Genomic DNA, 14,515 nt, shown 5'->3' with positions numbered 1-14,515 from the left:
ATGTGTAAGACCGAGAATTTGGTTTTCATAAACATTGTACCGCTTATGCGCTATTTCGCGAAACAGGATTATAATACAAAATAATTTGTTCAATTTACAAGCTCAACCATTTACAAGCTAGACATTTCGCAGTGTGCACAAATTCCACACGTCAGACGTGGATTACTATACGCGTTGCTTTATTAAAGAGACGAGTGATAAAATTGTAATAGTCAATGTAAGATAAAATCACTTTAAATACAAGTACAGTGATAGTGTATACCGGTCGTAATCGTCGCTCGCTCAATGCCACTGCTTAACTCTGCGTTCGCTATTCGACTGTATGACTCGCTATACTTGATTGTCCTAGAGAGTACGTTCCTCTATTTATATCGACCGGTGGTATGACAAAAAGTTCAAGTGTAACTCCGGTTGATGATTACAAATAACGACGATAATGTTTTGTCCGGAGTTCGTTTACCTTTAAACCAAAACAACGTTGGCACTCCAAGACACAAGTCTCTTTCGTTGACTTATGTGCCGCTACACATCTAAAAAGACCGTTCGAAGTCACAAATTTAATCGTACAAGGATCCTAAAATTAAAAGTATGGACGTCTATCGTCGATAATAGGATTCGATTAATAAAAGGAGAGTCATTTAAATAATTCTACAACCTAGTATTTTGTACCGAGCTACCAACAATTTTTAATACATATGTATGTCTGACCCTTACAGGAAATTCTACTTAACGCTATACGTGTGTTCCGAGGAACGAACGAGCGATTCATGATCAATGCGCTCTTACGAGGCAAGTTTTACGGTGTAATCAGAACCATCGAAGGCATGTAACAACTCGATATCGTCGTGTAGGTATCCCGCGGCTCGCATTACGCCGCGACATAATGTTCGCCACCGTAACGTTCTCGTGACGCCAGTTAAGATGGCTGGCTGGATTCAGCAACGCGGTTTCGAACAGCGTTTTCTCCGCGACGCGTTGCATGTGAGAGGTTAAACAACGCCACGGTTACTAACGAAGTTGCTAAGTTTTCTCGTTTGTGCCGCTCTTTAACGTCTCGCTGGGCCACATTAGAGCGTGTAAAGTGCGGTGAGCACGAAGATAAAGAGCAAAGACAGTGGGAGAGAGGCTTGAGAATTGGTATGAATAAAACGACCAGGATTACGCTTTTCTCCGACTTTGACTTATTCCGAGCCCAACGGGACCGAGCTTTCGGTTGCCACTTAGCGAAAATCGAATTACTCGTCTTTCGCCGCGCACCTCGCCACCAGGAAATGAGCTTCCAGTTCTTGCCAGAATGAATGTTTTCTGAAAGTTTCGGCGTCTCCCGGTGGCTGCCATTTCGCTTTCATTTTTTCGCGGGACGAGTCAAAGGAATAAGGAACTCTGGGGATTACCTTGAACGGTGATTATTGTATTTCGACTTGGCGAACACCTGTGACTGGTTTATTTCGTTTATCCTGAAAATAACACTCTCCTTTATATGTATTTATGGAGCGATTTGAGAATCGATAATTGGTTGTAAAATATTTGTTTAGTGGGGCAAGTGAACGAATTCTATATGCTATTTTTGGGCAGAGAAATGCAGTAACGGAAACTATTCATTATTTACTAATTGTATTCTAACATTTTTAAACACATATACAGGGTAGTTCGTAAGTACGATTGGGTACGGAGTGATTCTACGTGAAAAAATACATTGAAAATATGGAATAAAATTTTTTGAAATGACCCTTTGTTTTTGATAAAATCGAGCTCGAAAATTTATCAAGTATACTTAAACTTGCCCACGTATTGAATATGTATGAGTAAACAACCAGCAGGCAATTATTATACATGCGAAAATAAGTAAAACAAATGTAACATAAAATGCAAATAAAATGCAAAACAACATTTTTCCGTTTAATACCTCATTTTCGAGTTAGCATAGTACCGAATTGTGCCACCAGTTAAGAACCACTTCGTAATCTCATATAAAGTAACGTTCATCTTTTAAGAGCATTAAATAAAGATGGAAGAGGATATTATAGTAAACTAACTGTTTTTAAAGTAAGTCAACAACGTAGCTCAGAAAGCAGAATGATTATTATCTTGAATGTTACGAATACAAATGCACCGTTATTTAATTACTAGAAAATAAGTGGCAGACGCGTACAGGTAAAACGTTGAAACAGTTTAATAGCTTCTGCATTCGTGTGAATTTGTAGCCTTGAAATATGTAGCACAAAGTGGTTTGGAAACATTAAATATTTAACTTTTCCGGTGCTGCGGTCGCTTTTGATTAGTCTTTGCCGAGTATACAACGAATGTACACACGTAAGTGCAGCACCAAATGGATCAAAGAATTTGCTCGAATATTAAATTGGGTTGTTTTGGAATCGCTTTAAACGGCTCGTTGAATTTATTTCTATTTACTCCCTTATATGATTGCTATGCGGACATAATATTTTTTATGCAATTTTATAAAATCAATTGTACATATAATATGTATCAATAATGGATAATATAAATATTTTGCAAAATAGATATCGTAAATATGCAAAAGGTACATAAAAGAATTTTGTTCATTTAACGAAATTATACGATAAACAACAGCTATTTGATAGAAATATCTGATCCTCTAATCGTTTTGCGTAGTTTATACGGAACATCCCCTTTAATTTAGTTATATGTTAAAAGGTTAATTCGAAACTGAATCTCGCTTTGACTGATATCTGACAGTAAAGGGTCAATTAGCCGGGGAATGTCGGTGAAACATAAAAATTCTTCTGCTCTTGCGGATCGCGCGGAAAGTTACACTTCTCGTTCAGCTATTCCGGAAGTTAGCTAGCCAGCTGTACTTTCATTACTGCTAAGATTAATCTGCAGTTGAACTTTGTTCATTAATGCGAGATCATAAAAGTTTGACCGATTTTCATCTTCTAGCGACCGACGGATCAAAGAATGTTTTAATTTCCTTTTATACTCTTCGCCGTTGAATATATGCATGTTAAAGAAACTCGGAGATAGCTCGAAACAGTCCGATGATATTTAGCATACCGTTAAAGATCGATCTTTCATTTCGGAATTTAAATGAATGTTTGTAAAAAAGATGGAACGACTTCTTACTTTTCGATTTTCGTAATTCTTATATAAATTAATTCCCTAATTGCGAATATGTTAAAATATACTTTCCGATTCTTTTTCGTTATAACAAGTGAAATTAGAAAAAGGATACGTTACGGAAATTCGTGAATTAGTTACTTTATATAAATTAGAAATATGCTACAATATATTTTTCAGCGTTTTCTGTTTATTATAAGAGACAATTCCCAAAACCTTGATATGAAACGTTTGAAAATTCGAAACACGTTTCGAAAATACACGACGGAATTTTACGCTTGGGATTACAGAATTTTATGTAAAATCGTTCTACGCCCGTATTAATTTATGTTAGTTTCGTAGTTAACGATTCACGATTGCGTGTGTTTCAAGTCTGTATAATGACAGAGAAATTTTAATTATCGTTAATGGGAATTATCGACGATTCTAATATCGCGACCGCGCATCGTTCTGAAAGTTTCTAGATTTAATCATGATACAGTGTATTAATGTTTATATGAAATAGTTATTATGGCGCAATTTATTTTCACAATTCTCGAAGCTTGTAAATATTCGTATCGAAACGTTTACGAGAAAAATATTCTTTGACTCACGTAAGTTCTACCGAGCCGATAAATATTTACCTATTCCAAATTACATTGATATTCATAATTTTTGTCAAAACAAGTTCGAAACGCAGAATAGTGACCTATAAATTCCTTTTTAAACTTCGATTTTAAAAGAAGTTTCTAATGTCGATGTCAAAAAGTGATCAATTTGACATCAAACGACCCAGCTACAAATTTTCTACAATAATGGAACTTATTGTCAAACTTTTATTAATGAATGATGATTGGTATTCAAATTTGCACTATATTCATGCTACATGCTTCAGACAGGATAATAAAATATCAAAAAATAAAAATCAAACGTGAATTGAGAACTCGAATAAAAAATTTTCCAAATAATGTTAAACACCAGTGATAGCCATAAACCGAAAGAACGACAAAATTTACCAACTAATAAATAATAATTCTTGTACTTATGAATATTTATTTATTTGAAACTTGATCGTAAATGTACAATCGATCCCGGAAGTAACGTGTGCAGTGTTAAAATACAAGAGATACTCGAAGCTGACGCAATGGCGATCCGATTGCGCTACAAGAGATACGCATTGACGGTACAATGTCTAACGTGGCAATAAATTATCTCCCTGGTGTACACTTAAGAGCATGGAACGCATATTACACGTGCAGTTCTGTCAATATTTCACGTGAATGCGCAATAAAACGATTTCCTATTAGACATTGGTATCTTGTAACCTCTGAACCGGGGAATGATTACGTAAAGCATACAAGATCAATCGATGGACCATACTACGTATATTTCCGTAATGTTTGCAAATGCCAGATATATCGTCCCGATATACATACAATACGCTCGCTGCAAACTTAATTTCGCATCGGACTGCCCTTTATCGACGTGGTTAACTCGCTGTGTCCGAGATTGTTTTGAAGAAGGAACACCTCATTCGCAAAGAAATTTTATTCTACCAAAACTTCTATTAGTCCATGGAAAGAAAAACTCGATATGAAAACATGGACCGATTTTCAATTTTGACTCTGCTTGTTTTAATTAGTACAAGAGAAGAGAAATTAAATAATAAAGCTTAAATGGCGTTGTAGTTTTTATTGAAAATTTGTAGAAAAATTTGTAAAAAATTGTTTCGTACGGTTTTCGTCAGTTAGACGTGTTTCTTTCATTTGTTTCTTTCGAGTTGGAGATTTTATTTGTTGATTATTTTCATTTTTGTTCGTATGTGTATATTTGTTTTGTTTCTGTACCGATATGTGTTTTCAGTTCGCGCAGAAGAAATGAAAGCACAAGTTAAAATTAATTGGCACAGGCGATTGTGCAACATTTTTTTAGACAGCGGAAATCAATTTTAATTTCAGATTATATTTAATTATTTCGATTAATATTACATATTTCCGCGTTGTAATTTTAATCTGTGAAATTTCTCTGAACTAAATTTTACAAAAGGGGATTATTATTTTTCAACTGATTTCCAAGTGGGATAGCACTGAAATGTTTCATTTCATTGTAAACGAAACTGTTAAATTTTACTATTCATTGCAAGGAGTATTAAACACAATTTATATTATCTGTAATCACCAGCTAAACATAACATTGTGCGATTTAAAGTTACATCATATCCACCTCTAGTTTTTTAAAATCATTTTATTTTTCTAATACTTCGTCTCATATATGTTTATCTTATTTTACTACCACATATATATGTATCCATTATGTTAACATTATATGTCTTATTTATAGCAAATATTAGATCCCAGGTTTTAAATGGAAAGTGTAATCAATTATAATCCTCTCCCTGAGATAAGGTTATATTCACGAATCTTATGCATTACTATCATTAATCTTCATATTACTTTATTATTCACAGTGAATCAGGCTCTAAAAATCAATTTGTGAACAAGTATTATGAAATGAAAACATCAGAATAAGGAAGTCCAACTTCTTAAAATCGCTAACATCCCTCTGTTAATTGAATTAAAATGAGCTACTTGATCTTCTTTTGAAATTCCATTTGAAATTTCACGAAAAATAATGCAAAACAATTAGAATGGTGGTCACGATAGAATTCATTAAGATTTTATTTGATCAGCGTTGAAAGCTAATTCTCTTAGGAAACGCGCGCAATGTGTGGGTTTTCTCATTGGTAGGGGGAGGGGGAGATGTTTAATGTATGACGCCTTTCTATCTGAAATTCTGAAGAAGCGCGCTGAATTCAGATCCACCGGTAGATCTTAAAATGGCCGCAGCTAAGATAACGGTTTCCTTGAGAAGGACCACTTTTTTTTCTTTACTCTCCGAATGCGAAACGTTATCTTGCGCGCTTCTATTACGACATTGGAACGGTGCTATGAATTCCAGTCGGTTCTGTTCGCGTAAACTTCACCGGGAATTTCCTGGCAATCACGGCCGAAAGGAGCATTAACATTCGCGTACTCGTTAAATTTTGAACCCTTCTCTCGAGGAAAGTGAAATAAATGACCATTGCTAAGCTTCTTCAAATCGATATTTTCTAGTATGATGTTTAAATAAGGAAATAGTAACTTCATGCAATTTCTTATCGCAATTTTTAAAAATTTGCAAATCGTGTAATGTAAATGTATCTTTTATAAAAAGGATAAAATCTTATTTCTAGAAAAATGAGATTTTCTTGTTAGAGACTTTTTATTAAAAGATGAAAATTTCTTGTTTCTATTAAGAGATATTCTTTGTTCTAAAATTGAAACAATGGAAATGTACTAACACTTCTATTAGAAATATACTTTATGGTTGAAGAAGTTTACCTAATATTTATGTTCCTTTGGCGACAAATAAACTTTCATGAAAGAAATATATTCTATTCATTAATATCATTAAAGATGCAAAAAGCTACCGGATACTGTTTCGTTTCACAAATACCTTGATTAATTTCAAAACCAAGTAACAATTGGATGCTTTGAATAAAATATCTACTGTCGTCTGCTTGAACCTATGAAATTTTATTTCAAGTTAAAATTGTCTTATCACATAGAATATAATTTAGAAAAAGTATTGACATCCAAATTAAAAGTTTTAGAAATGAAAAGTTACAATAGCACAGAATTAAATTCTTGATTAAAGAGAAGTTAAAGTTTCGAATATAGTAATTTATTTCTCCACTACTTTATGCGACAGTTGGATATGAAATTACGTACAAAGTTTAAATGTCTATTAAGAAATTTTAATGAAGTTACAGAAGTGTTGGGTATAGTTTCTTTCTGACACTTTTTGCTTATAATTATTTTATCTTTTGATTACAAACCATATGAAAGTATCTTTAGCAGAAATAACTTTGAATCTGTAATTTTATTTAAAACAATTCTATTTGAAATTATTTCAATTTGTAACAAATAAGCTCGTAATCTTACTGAATATTTAATAGAAATACCGTTACATGTTTGTTTAAACTTGATAAACCATTATAACAATATTTACTGCTGTCATCAATGTCCAACAAATTATCGACATCGCAGTAACTAATTATTTTCAGTACCATTACAACAATTACATACGTAGGTTGGTAAATTGCTTGCCAAAGTTTCGCATTAACATCTGCGAAAGGCAGAAATATGGCTAGACTTTATGACATGAATGTAACCCGTCATTTCCGTAATTAACAATTTCTACATATTTCACTTTTGATGCTTTCGCCCATATGTAATTATGGAGCAGGGCCCAGTGAAAATTAAATTCTAATTAAAACAAGGGACGCTAACTTGATTCGATTGTATCTATTGCGCTCGAAATATATAATATATCGTATGATATATAATAATGTTCCCTGCTTTTCAAATACACGACCGTATTGTTTTTGTATTTTGTTGAATTTACGAATTTCCACTAGAAAGTTCTTAACTAGCATATTAGCTCTCGTAGTATGACGAGAACAAAGTTAACTTTAGTATTGAAAATTAGAACCTATTTAAATATATTAAGCTGCATTTAACTGTATATGACAACTTAAAGGACAGAACTTGCTTAACTTTCGCGTTACTTATTCGTCATTAAAACTTCATGAATGCTGAGGCGTTATATTGGACTATATTGTGCTATAAATAGGTTACATTGCTTTCTATTATACAAGAAGAGAATAAACATTTTTACGTATTGCTTGAACACATACAATGCGATTTGATGTAGCGATACGTGCAACAGTATGTATATAATTTTTGTTATATTTTACGAACTTTGACGACTCTTATACATTTCTGAGTCTCAGTTTTTTGGAATTTCATTATACCTTTAAAAACGTCGAAAAATATATAACAAGTAATATTATGAAAAATGTATTTGAACTCTAAACATATAAAAAAATTTGTGTATAAAACGAAGGTCTCTATTTGTGTACTCTATCTATGTACTACATGTATGAACATATATGATATACGTATAATACACAAATACACAAGTAATTTTTAAGTATTCGTATATACATATTTGCACATATCGCATATTTGTTATTATTGGTATTATTATGTTTTATTAAATTGTATCGGAACAAAAGTTCAATTAATCAAATTGAGCTATTGAGAAATTGTAAATACATATGTAGATACCTATTGAAATTCATGAATTTTATGCACAGTTTGAATATTTATAAAGCAATGTTTTTATTTTTCCAAGTACACCTAAATAGTCAGGAATTCATGTATCAATATGTGTACGAATAAAAATACTATAATATAATATAAATATGTTAATACACATGAATTTAAAAAAATCCAAAAATATCTCAATATTGAAATGTATACTTACTCTCCTGTTATAAGAAGAATTTATAATTCCCTGACATATGTTACACAATTTTCGTGTATACGCGTTCCATTGAAACCCGTTCAAATTCCTGAATTTTAAATATAGAATAATATAGCAAATTTGCATGGAAAAAGATTTAAAAATTTTAACACACACATAAAATTAAAGTTGATGGTGTAAATCATATGGAAATTTTATCCTTTTTAAGATAAATAGCTCAGCGCTATGCAAGCATTATAATCAATACATTACGCTATGTTAAAAAGTTGACTTTCTTAACCCTAGAATATTCTTTCCGATCATTTGTTCAGTAATTTTCGATCGTATTCGTCTGATACTGTAAGTTTGAAACATTGATGCGTTTATGAAAGAATTTATATGTATGACTTCTCATTTCAATTTTACTATAAAAAAAAAAAAATATATATATATATATGGAAATATAAATATTCGAGGATCATAGCGAAATTAAAAAATAAAAATACAATACCGTAAAAAATAAAAATTTGCATACACATCCACAGTCTAATTATTCCTTATCAAGAGATTTCATTATCCACCCATTAACATAAAGCCACTTAAAGGCACAAAGAACAATAACATTGCATGATACGAAATCCTGCCACCTGTCAATCATATATATTAAAATCTCGTTCAACTTAATCAAGTTACCAGAATTCAAGTAACTTGAAATCACTTTACTAGTGTTGTTTTACTACTTGTTATTTAATTGATTTAAGTTATTTTGTCAAGTTTCTATCCTCGTTTACGTTAGTCGAGTCCCTTAAATTCGAGTAACTTGATTAATCTGAACGGGGCTTAGTTCCATACGTGAATATCAGATCGTGTAAAGTGTAAATGGGTGGATATATGTGGTGGAAATCTCCTTGATTTTAGTTCGCCAATGAAAACGCTAAACATGGAGGGAGGGGGGAAAGAAACACAGCAAGGGGTTAAGCGCAGAAACAGCGGAGGCAAAGAAAGGTCGGTAGAGGAGTTGGCAACACGTTTCGTTTCCGCTGCCGTCACCTTCAAGCCATCTCTTACTGGTTTACGATAGCACCCCCGCGAAACTTTCGGTACACCCGCACTTAAAGTCATCCTTCGAAATAGTGCGATGTAGGTGCTATAATGTCTGTTACGAATACTATTGCTGGTGGGTTTATGACTTGCACTACTTCGCATGCCACGTTCCTGAAAGACGCGAATCGCTTAAACTCTTCCTGAAATCTTTTTCGGATGACTTTCACACCATACTGTGCACCCCTTCGCAAACGGAACTCACCAACAGCAAGTTTAAGGGTGGTTCTTGTACCATTTCAAAGTGAACAGTCGCACAACGTCGCCTTTTTACTTTAACGCCGATGGAAATCGTATTTTTTATAGACGATGCAACTTTTGATTGTTCGCAGTAGAACGAGTGTTCTGTAAATGAAGATTGAATGCGAGGTTGCATCTACGATTTGATACAGTATTCAACGAGTTAGTAAATATTTGGTAGATACAGCGGTTGCACAGTCAGAGAGTTGAATACATTTACATATTTTATACGGGTTGGTATACTTCGTTGATAGTTTCTCTTTCGTTAGTATATTTAGTTATGTTTAATATAGGTATGTATAGTGGTGAATAGAGGAAAATTAAAAATTTCCATTTGTATAAAATTGCTTATATAAGTTCTAGCAACTTTTTGTAGTGAGTTTACTAGTCATTTATCCTGCAGCACCTATTTATTAGATACTATATATACTGATATTAGATATATAGACATGTAAATACTTAACATAAATTATCTGTAAGTAGTTATACATTTTATTAGATCAGTATGGTTATTGTATGATAAAAATGATTCAATAAAACAGCATTGAACAGTTAATTATGCTTTACACATTTTAACATTCACTTGAATTTTTAAATTGTAAGATGTCCCGTATGCATTTCAGTACAATATTTATTACTGTATTCCATGGCTAAAGATAATATGAAAGTGCCATATATGCAAAATTCTTTAAAAGCTTTAAGGAAAGTGTTGAAAAGATATTAAAGAATACAGAAGGAAATGATAATGGTCTTGCTTTTAACATCGTACATAGCAAAAGTGGGCTGTAAATGGTAGAATGTTATGTATTAACAGATTTACTGAATTAAAATTCCCTTTGCCTAATAAAATGTTATTGTTAGACCGTAGATGCCTACTTGATATTTTGACACAAAGCTCACAGAATTAAGCCTATTCTTATATGTGTGTGTATAATATACCTATGTATATTATAACAAACTTCTCTTAACACATATATATATTTTTTTTAAAAACTATGACATGACATCACAAATTTACATTTGGCTTAGATTATTCTCTGTACTTTTATGCTTTTTATATATAGGTCTTAATCAATTTACCACTGCCTCATTCTTCCTGCTTCCCTCCTTAATCAATACGTTAGGCTCTATTCCATAGCAATCCCTTTAATAACTTTTTTATGTCCCTATTTCTATCTTATAAAGAACGCATTTCCTGTTTTCGTCCTCCAGCCAGTATCAGCTTTTCTCTTTCGCTTTTCCACACCTTACTCTCACGATTAATTCTTGGCTGTCTTCGCTTCCCTTTCTCTCTAAATGTTCTCCCCTTCCTTATATATTTATTTCTCCTATTGTATTTGTCGTTCATGATTTTATTGCAGCGTACCTGATATTGCAACTCATGCTCATTTCAGTTAGAGTTTTAATTATATCTACATATATTCTGTTGCCTTAGATTTCCCACTCCTGGTTGACTATGTCCGTTTCAACGAAATATAAAATTTATCCCATATCTAATCAGAATAACAAAACAATAATTTCTCTAGCCAAATATTCTATGACCAATATTGCCTGATCTTCAACGAAGGGAGCCAATGAGTAGGAATATCGACTGATTGATCGGCAGTCTGTTAAAGCACCCTCTGCACGTATATGTTTGCCCGGTGCCGCGAATCTGAATCACGAACGTAATCTAACCATCTGACAGAGAAAAGTAGATAATCCTTTTCATCGATCGAACAAGAAGTGATTTCAAGCTATTTTTATTCCATATAAATCGGATAGCTTGTCCAGAAATGTGAACCCTGACTTTTTTCAAACGTCGATAAAATTAATTATCTGAACCACGCACATCGTGCACGATGTTGGCAGAATGCAGACGTAAAGAACAAAATTTCCTTGAACTTTGTACATCAGTCAAATAATTTTCCTTTTGAACACTTAACTTCATCATTGTTGCGATACAAAAATCTGTATTGAGAATTAGATCGTCCCTTAAGTAGAAGCTATATAATCATAGAATGAAAAATTAATAAACACGCGTGGATATAGACAAAATTTATCTTGAATCAAAATGAAACAACACGTAAGAAAATAGGTGGTAGCTGGTTAAATAAAGAAATTATTATGTTCAAGAAATTCGAACGTCGTGTTAACGCATCTTTTCTCGTCGACATATTAATACCCTTCACACGTGTTGAATTATCAATCGGCCAATAAAAAAAAAGAAAAAATGGAAAAAGAAATCTCATCGATCAAGTTAAACTCAGCTGTCGTGAAGGCAAACCGCACATGGAGAGCCGTGCGTCTAGTCTTGGTAGAAAGAGGCCAAGCTTTCGACCGTCTATCAGTCCTAAGGGGAACTTTCGCGGTTGGATTCCTTAGAGCAGTGGCAGAACCTATGTCTACGTGTGTTTCTCGCTATCCTGGGAACGTGTCTTTCGTATGAGGAAGGCGGGTCCTATGGTTCGCGATGGCGGAGGGCACGTGAGCCCCGACGGGCGCATGCGAACCAACCCTAAAGCTTACGGCAATCGAGAAAGGATGCCTTTATCTCTCTCTCCCTCTCTCTCTATATATATATCTCTTTCTCCCTCCAACTATCGCCATCCCCGTTTTCACCCTCTCGTTTCAGTCTCGTCGGTGGCGAACCGTGTAGCCCCTCGTGTGCCAGTCTGCACCGAGATTCCGGCGCGAATCGTTCTTCTTCGTCGCGGCGTCACGCCAACTCCTAGATGGATGTTGCTGAACCGCATTCTCGTGTCAACGATTTACATCGTCGCGCAATTCCTCGCAGTCTGTCCAGCCTTCGTGGAAGGTCAGTGATGAACCACGATAAGCGTTCGATTATAAATCGTCCATGATTAAAGAATTGTTGGAATTCAATGGTTCTTGTGTGAGGCACGTGTGATCATCGGCATGCAGAGATTGACGTGCATGGAATGCGATCGTTCGATGTGGGCGGTGATGAAGACATCAAATCAATCTTCTTTTTTCCTGTTTGTATATCGCACATATATTTCATAAGTGCCACAGCCCAAAATAATTCAGTGATCTTGTGTTAGAAGAATATACAGATTGTAATAGGGAAACTTCATGGGTTAAGAATGGAAAAGTACAAAAATATTATTTGACCATTGTTTCCTGAAAACTATTCTGTTTACCAATATTATGTGTTCAGTAAATAATTTTTTGTTGCAAGCTTCCAAATAGTTTTCTACTTTGCTTAAAAAACTTATTTCAGTTGTGTCGCTTCTGAAATATACGTACATGCGATATTATAAATCGCTGCTTTGCATCGTTTCACATGATAACCTTTAATCGGTGTGATAACGGTCAAATTGTTGACTTATATGTAATAAATAAAAAATTAATTGATAGAAGAATGCTTAGCTAATTATAATTGTCCTTGCATTGTAGAATAACAAAGATATAATAAAATATAGAACGATAAGAAAATTAGTGAAAAGTGGAATATTCTGGCTGAAGGAGTGTGCATCATGTAGAAGAAAATATAATACATCAGCGATTTGATCCGCGTCGCACTATTTGAGAGTTAATCACGTGAAACAACGTGAAGCAGTATTTCATCACAATGATAATTCGCCGTCAGGTGATAACTTATAAAAACAAGCTGTTTAAGATTTCCATCATTAAACAAATTACTTTGTTAGAACTTCTTAAAATTTCATTGTGTAGCATTGATCGTAGCTTTGATTACTCAAAGTTACATACGACTGTTGTAGGAGTACACTGCGATTGCATTCTTTCCCTCTTTCGTGTTATGTGAACGTGCTCAACACAGAATTCAACCAGCATTGCAAATTTTGTTAAATTTGTTGATTTTCACGAATGAAATCGTGAATGCTGAGAAAAATGTATTGACAAATGTTAAAGGATAGTTGAAAGTGCAACATTAAGGATACAGTTTTTGAAATTCGTGACACGACGTGACGTGACACAACGAGGACCAAGCGGAAACAGGCTTTTAGAGACGCAGGATAACCCAGTGTTGCGCATCTATTCGTGTGTTCTATTTTTCTTCTTTTTTTTTTCTTTTTTTTCGTCAACGATGCGTGTAATGGCAACACGTTCGAACACATATTTAACATGGACCGACAAAGAGACGTTTGATGGTACAGCTATTTCCAGCGGTAAATTAGGATAATTTGTTCCGTGTTTTACACACGTATTTTTATTTGCACCACGAGCCGGTCGGTCAGTGAGACGTAATAATTACACGGGCTTTTCAATGTGCCTGAAAACATCTCTCAGCGTTTGCTACGAAATAAATTTCTGCAGCCTTGTTTGACCGTACTTCGTTTAATCTCTCGATGAAAGTAACGTATAAAAAGAAATATACAGTGATAAATGAGATTTAAGACTTGAAAGAGTTATAGTACGATGAAATGAAAAATATTTAATCAGCATCGGTTTTAAAATCAATCTTTTTGATATAAAAGAAAGGTTGTTTTCATACCAGCAAACGATATTCGATATGTCTTCTTTCCATTTCGATTTAAGACTGATATTTACGGACTGTGGATCGATGTATATCTTAGAATATTTCTTCCGCGTCCAGTATCGAGTGACACAAATTTTTTTCGTCGATGGATACATCTTTAAGTATCTTCACTATATAAATTTAACAGTAAAATTTAGATTCTTCTATTTCTATCCAATTTGTTTGTTTCTACTAATATTTCAAATCGTTAAAAATATAAAAATAGAGATAAAAATACAGAGAAATATTAAAAAGATTCAATGA

General features: G+C 33.6%; 1 protein-coding gene across 7 annotated transcripts in view; it reads left to right on the top strand.

Moving 5' to 3' along the window:
• Positions 1-14,515, top strand: part of LOC132906064 (neurotrimin-like) — a 316,775-nt gene that overhangs the window by 154,301 nt on the left and 147,959 nt on the right. For 5 of the 7 annotated variants that reach the window (XM_060957922.1, XM_060957920.1, XM_060957919.1 and 2 more), the window contains exon 1: positions 12,401-12,565. The exons of 1 other annotated variant lie outside the window; for it this stretch is intronic. In XM_060957922.1, coding sequence (XP_060813905.1) covers positions 12,487-12,565 — 79 coding nt within the window. In that variant the 5' untranslated portion in view covers positions 12,401-12,486. Of the gene's footprint in view, positions 1-12,400; positions 12,566-14,515 lie in introns of those variants that run through there. One more of the 7 variants, XM_060957918.1, reaches the window with a different exon arrangement.

This window comes from Bombus pascuorum, chromosome 4 (assembly GCF_905332965.1).
Source record: "Bombus pascuorum chromosome 4, iyBomPasc1.1, whole genome shotgun sequence".
NCBI lineage: Eukaryota > Metazoa > Arthropoda > Insecta > Hymenoptera > Apidae > Bombus > Bombus pascuorum.
This window is presented reverse-complemented; position numbering and strand designations above follow the sequence as displayed.